At 40.8% G+C, this 7,066-nt stretch overlaps 1 protein-coding gene across 1 annotated transcript in view; it reads right to left on the bottom strand.

Moving 5' to 3' along the window:
* CD2AP (CD2-associated protein) overlaps positions 1-7,066 on the bottom strand; it is a 159,305-nt gene that overhangs the window by 91,121 nt on the left and 61,118 nt on the right. Inside the window, exons 2-3 of the mRNA XM_015572164.1 lie at positions 3,222-3,280; positions 1,208-1,368 (exon numbers count right to left, since the gene is read on the bottom strand). Coding sequence (XP_015427650.1) covers positions 1,208-1,368; positions 3,222-3,280 — 220 coding nt within the window. The remainder of the gene's footprint in view (positions 1-1,207; positions 1,369-3,221; positions 3,281-7,066) is intronic.

The following is a 7,066-nucleotide window of genomic DNA, read 5'->3' as shown; positions in this document are numbered from 1 at the left end:
GGCTTGGCTCCAGCTCTTAGGCCTCCGCTGCTGAAAGCAGGTTTCTGGCCTTTGTTTACCTTCTGTATTTGAAACAATGTTGCGATCCTGCTGGCTGAAGCCCAGCGGACTAAAGCAGGTGTCTGGGGTTTTGTTTAGCTTCTATATTTGTAACATAGTTGCTTAGAGTTGCAGCTCAGAAGCCTGAAGCAGCAGGCGGGGAACGTTGGAGTCCTCCGTCACTGCAGCAAGCAAACCTCATGTTAGTTTCAAGCTGCCTGGCTGCCAGCCGCCCTCTTGGCTGGCAGTTAATTTGTATATTGCCCTGATTAGCCAATGGGAATGGTAGCGGTCGTACGCCAATTACCATGTTTCTCTTTTATTAGATAGGATGTTATTGTTTACTGACAGAGGTAACTAGACTATTTACTAAAAAGAAATGTTTATGATTGAAGTATAACTGTTACTTTGCTAGATTAACTGTTGCAATGCTGAAAAGCAACAAGATACAACAAGACTTAAATAGAGAGGCAACAATCCTGGATTTCAGTTCAGATTCTATATCATATTAGCTATCCAACATTGAGAAAACCATTTAGCCACTCAGTCTATATATTGCCATATTTAAAATGGATATATAGGATACACACACACACACACACACACATAAATACATATCCCACTTATTTCATAAGACTTTTGAAGGCTCAAGTAAGAATTTCACGGTAAAACTTCTTTGTAAATTATGAAGTGCTATCCAAATGCAAACTACTACGACCGTTCAACCAGTCAACAGATCGATCGGTCACTATGATGCACACTGATCACCAGGGGGCAGACGCTCAACACAGGAGCTACCCCCTGGTGGTCAGTGTGCTCCCACAGTGGGAGCACCGCTCAGGGAGCTTACCGAGCTGTGGTGGCAGGCACAGAGGAGCCAAGATGAGCGGGAGTGGCACGGCACCAGGTCCAGGCTCCAGCTCCTCCCAGGCCACCTGCCGCTTGGCGCACTACTACATCCATCAGTGGGATGTTGAACTGCTGGGAATCAGGCTGAAACCAGCAGTCCGACATCCCACAAGGGATCCCAGATTGCAAAGAGGACGCAGGCCAGGCTGAGGGGCCCCACCGGTGCACAAATCCATGCACCAGGCCTCTAGTTAAGATATAATGCTAAAGATTAAACCCTATAAAGCAATAGCTAGGTGTTTTAACTGAAAATACCTACCTTAACAAAATTATCAGGAAACATTCCTCTTCTCCCATTTAGTTCTCCTTCTAGCCATCCTTCCTCCTGTAGTTTTTTCACATTCCTGATGATTTCCCCAACTCGAATAGTTAATTCATCATCATGCACAGCATCATAGTCATACTCCACAATATAGTCAACTAAAAAAAGAAACAATAGATTAATGTCTAAAACTTATTTATATAACTTTCAAGTTTTATTATTTATATAATCATCCTTCATTGATTATCTTAGCTAGATCTCTGGATAATTTGCTGAAGATTCCACATCAGATGGCTTTTTTCTTTAAACCTCATGAACCTCTGCTAGCATCAAATTTTTCTTCTGCAGTCTCCTCTCCTCTCAGTCTTCAGATCCTGGTCAACACAACCACTGAGCCACACTGGCCGGGCTCAGTTTACTTTTAAAGTGTGAAGAAAGCAATCCAAATTGTGCGCTGTTGGTAGGAATATAAATTGGTACAGCCACTATGGAAAACAGTATAGAGTTCCTCAAAAATTAAATACAGAACTACCTATCATATGATTGAACAAATCCACTTTTGGGAATTTATCCGAAGACAAAAAACTAACTTTTAAAAGATATATGCACAACCATGTTCAATGCAGAATTATTTAAATAGCAAACATATGAAAACCACCAAACCTTCCATTGTTGAATAAAGGAATTTTTTTTAAAGAAAGTGATATATATACACAACAGAATACTATTCAACCATAAACAGAAGGTTATATTGCTATCTGCATCAACATGGATGGAACTTGAGGGCATTATGCTAAGTGAAATAAGTCAGACAGAGAAAGACAAATACCCAAATACCATAAGATCTCACATGTGAAATCTTCTGTACTGCATATTTGAAAGATGCTAAGAGAGTAAAACTTAAAAATTCTCATTACAAGAAAAAATTTTCTAACTATGTATATAGGTAACAAATGCTTACCTAGACTTACTGTGGTGGTGATTTTGCAATATATACAAATATCGAATCATGTACAACTGAAAGTACTATGTTATATGACACATAATAGGAAGAAAATTAAAATACAGAAAGATTAAAATAACAGCAGCAGTACAAAAATCAGGAGAAAAAGTATTCTAAGATGGCCCTGGCCGATGTAGCTCTGTTGGGTGGAACATCATCTGTGCACCAAAAGGTTGCAGGTTCAGTTCCCAGTAGGGGTGCAATACAGAAAGCAACTGATTTATGTTTCTCACTCACATCAATGTCTCTTTCTCTCTCTCCCTTCCTAAGTCAATAAATATTTTTTTAAAAAAATACATGACTCAGTTTTAGCTCCAACATGTAAAAATCTTGGAAGTTGTCACTCTCATCCTTCTCATCCTTACAAGAAAAAAGCTAAACAAACTGAAAATCAATGACTTTCTTTGAACCCATCAGAGAAATGAGGACACAGAGCAAACTACCACTTCAAGATATGGAAAGATAGACATATTCAGAGAGTCACAGCCATCATCTAATAGATCACATCCAGTAGAACCACTAGAGCCATAAACTGGGAGGAACACTGTTACCAGTCTCCCAAAGCTGTTGTAACAAACTGACACAAACTAGGTGACTTAAAATACAACACTGTTCTCTGTTATAGCTCTGGAGGCCAGAGCACAAAATCAGGGTATCCAGCAGGCCTGGAACTTTCTTAAGACTCCATGGAAGAATTGCTTCCATGGGCTTTACTTCCAGGAATCCCATCCTGTTTTCACCCTGAATTGCTCCATACTTCTATCTTGGCATCTGGAAGCTGCCAGCAATCTCTGGAATTCCTTGGCTTGCCTAATTCCAACCTCTGCCTCCATCTGCACATGGCCTTCCCCTTATATATATCTGTCTCAGATCTCCCTCTCCTTAGTCTTAATAAGGGCACCAGTCTTTGGATTAATGGCCAATCCTAAACCTAGATGACATCATGTTCAGATCATTAGCTACGTCTTCAAAGGTTCTACTTTCAAATAATGTTGCATTCATACTTACCAAGAATTAGAACTTGAACATTACTGTTTGAGGGACAAAAAGTTAATCCATCACAAATACTTTCATGGTAATTTCAATGAATCCCTGGAGGCTGAGTGTGGAATATCATGAGAGTGGGAAACTTCTGGGGACTGTAGTCTTAGGAGAACCCCATACTTTTGTGGGCTTTACTTCCAGAAATCCCATCCTGTTCTCACCCTGAAGAGCCCATAAATATGTATTTGGCCGAAACCGGTTTGGCTCAGTGGATAGAGCATCGGCCTGCGGACTGAAAGGTCCCAGGTTCGATTCCGGTCAAGGGCATGTAGCTGGGTTGCGGGCACTTCCCCAGTAGGAGATGTGCAGGAGGCAGCTGGTCGATGTTTCTCTCTCATCGATGTTTCTAACTCTCTCTCTCTCTCCCTTCCTCTCTGTGAAAAATCAATAAAATATATTTTAAAAAAAATATGTCTTTGTAGTTCTGGCAAAGGGAAAGGAAAAAGTAATCACTGTGAAATAACCAAGAACCAGACCATTCTCCATAACAAAGACTTACACTCCAAGGAAATGACCTTATCAGGGACTTATCCCACCTGTGGAAAGGGCATTTCTCAGATTCCAGTCCCTTCTCTTCCGTGTTGGGGGTGGAGGGAAAGACAACAACTAAGAAAGGCTTATAATGGTCACAGTCCCAGGACAGAGATCCACTAAGTTTAAGATTTAATTCTAAGATTATAGGATGCTTCCTCTCTCCCTCACCTTACCACCACACCAATGGAGCTTCGGTATAAGAGTTAATGCTGAAAGAGCTGCACAGTGCAAATACTATCTAGAAAGAGTTCTTAGGGAAACCCAAATACATTAAGAGACACAGTAACAAGGACACTAAAAGAATCTGAAGCCTCTGGCACGTACGGCTAGAGCAAATATTAAACAAAATACAATCCCTAGCTAGATTAATATAAACCCTTACACTAAAAACCTATTTACCTCAGCTCCTATTGCCTAATACATCATGCGCAACTGTCAACAAAAAAAATTACATCATGCTTTTATTTATTTTTTATTGAATTCAGAGGAAGGGAGAGGGGGAGAGAGAGAGATAGAAACATCAATGAGAGAGAATCATTGTTTGGCTGCCTCCTGCACACCCCACAATGGGGATCGAACCCACAACCTGGGCATGTGACCTGACGAGGATCGAACCGTGACCTCCTGGTTCAGAGGTAGGCACACAACCACTGAGCCATACTGGTTGTGCCACATCATGCTTTTAAAAGGCAAGAAAAGACACAAATGCAAAGCAAGCATCATAGCTGAACTCAAATATTTTTGGAATGAGAGAGTATCTATTATTTTTTAAATATGTTTTTGTTGATTTTAGAGAGGAAGGAAAAGAGAGAGAAAAAAAATCAATGAGAGAGAAACATCGATCAGCTGCCTCTTGCACGCCCCCTACTGGGGATCGAACCCCAAACCTGGGAATGTGTCCTGACCAGACATCAAACCAGCGGCCCCTTGGTGCAGAGGACGACACTCAACCAACTGAGCCACAACAGCCAGGGCCAGACAGGGAATGTAAAATAACTATGCTAATATGTTACTAGTGATAGTGGAAAAAAACAATATGCAAGCACAGTTAGTAAGGTAAGCAGATGAATAATCACGAGGAAATACAAGAAATCAAAAACTCTGTAACAGAAATAAAGGATGCCATTGGTAGGCTCAACAGCAGACTAGACACTGCCATGGACAGAATCAGTAAGCTTGAAGATAGGTCAATAGAAATTTCCCAAAAAAATGCAAAGAGGAAAAAAATAATTAAAAAAACAAGCAACTACAATAGCAAAAAAACCAACAGAACATCCAATAACTGTAAAGTAATTTCACAAAATGTAACATATCTGTAATTGGCATACCAGAAAAATTTCCACAATTAATAACATACACCAAGCTACATATCCAGGAAGCTCAGAGAACACAAAAGAGGATAAATGTAGGCAAGTCTACACCTATGCATACCATATTCAAACTACAGAAAGCCCAAGACAGCGAAAATCTTGAAAGAAACTGCAAAATAAAAGCCTAGAGATGAACAAGGATAAGAATTCCAGCCCTAATGGGTTTGGCTCAATGGATAGAGTGTCTGCCTGCAGACTGAAGGGTCCCAGGTTCGATTCCGGTCAAGGGCATGTACCTTGGTTGCAGGCACATCCCCATTAGGGGGTGTGCAGGAAGCAGCTGATCTGTTTCTCTCTCACTGATGTTTCTAACTCTCTATCCCTCTCCCTTCCTCTCTGTAAAAAACCAATAAAATATGTTTTTTAAAAATTCCATCAGTTTCTTTCTCTTCGGACACTCAAGCAAAAAGGGAGTGAAGTAAACTATTTAAAACATTGAAAGAAAAATAACTACAAACTTAGAATTCTATTTCCAGCGAAATTGGCCTTCAAAAGTGAAAGAGAAATAAACACTTTTTCTCAAACTAAAACAAGAATTCATTGCCAGACCTGCCATGAAAGAAATATTAATAGAAGTTCTTCAAGGATCTTGCCCACCTTTTTATTTTGAGTGCTTTTGTCTTTGCTGATGGATATATAAAGACTTTAAGAAACTTTACCAAATTTAAACCAAAGTATTTACTAACAAAACAAAATTCTAACTATTTTCCTGGGCAAAAAACAATTAATGTGGGATATGACTGATTAAAAAGAAGTAGAAATGTTTGATTGTGGGGGGAATATCATGTAATAGCTTTTAACAGTCATTCAGAATTTTTCATATCATAGAACTCACTGAAAAGCTAATAAAAGATACAATCCCTTCAGCCATAACAATTCCATCACAAAGATCTGCTCAAAAAATTTTTAATATATTTTTATTGATTTTAGAGAGAGGTAGGGAGGAGAGAAACATCAATGATGAGAGAGAATCATGGATCTGCTGCTTCCTGAACACCCCACACTGGGGATCAAGTCCACAACCTGGGCATTTATCCTGACCGAAATCGAACCATGACCTCCTAGGTCATAGGTCAATGCTCAACCACTGAGCCATGCTGGCTGGGCCAAAATTTTATGTTTAAAACTGACAGGCTTCTGACATGTTTTCTCCATATCATTTCTGAGGACTAACATATCCCCAATAATTATTTGTGTTCTCCTTTTGAGCTTTTGACCAACAGCATTCTTTATATGTAAAATGTGACTCTTAATCTTACTTATTTCTAAAGATAAGTGTTCTAGACTAAAAAAAACAACTCTCTTATTATTAAGGCCAAATTACACTTTCAAGTAACAATCCAAATGCCATTCAAAGGCCTCAAATTCTCTCACACAAGAAGGCCAAATGCCCAAACCCACATTTTATTTAGAAAACAGAATGAAATAAACTCCAGGCCTATTATATGTAATACACTAAGTTGAATATTTTTTCCATTAGAAAATATACTTGCTGTTTAATTAAAATAAACTAGAGGCCTGGTGCACAAAAATGTGTGCACTCGGTGGGGAGGGAGGGGTCCCTCATCCCGGCCTGTGCCCTCTCCCAGTCTGGGACTCCTCAGGAGATAACGACCTACTGGCTTAGGCCTGCTCCCGGGTGGCAGAGGGCAGGCCTAATCCCTAGGTGCAGCCCTTGGTCGGGCTCAGAGCAGGGCCAATTGGGGAGTTTTGGCGCCGCCCCCTGTCATGCACAGAGCAGGGCGATCGGGAGGTTGCAATGCCGCCCCCAGTCACGCTCAGGGTAGGGCCGATTGGGGAGGTTGCGGCGCCACCCCCTGTTACGCACAGAGCAGGGCCTATCGGGGGTTGGGGCTCCGTACCATGTCACGCACAGAGCAGGGCCGATCGGGGGTGGGGAGCTCC

The sequence above is a fragment of the Myotis davidii genome, unplaced genomic scaffold, assembly GCF_000327345.1.
Source record: "Myotis davidii unplaced genomic scaffold, ASM32734v1 scaffold167, whole genome shotgun sequence".
In the NCBI taxonomy this organism is placed as follows: Eukaryota; Metazoa; Chordata; class Mammalia; order Chiroptera; family Vespertilionidae; genus Myotis; species Myotis davidii.
Note: the sequence above shows the minus strand (reverse complement) of the source record. Positions and strands in the feature narration are given on the sequence as shown.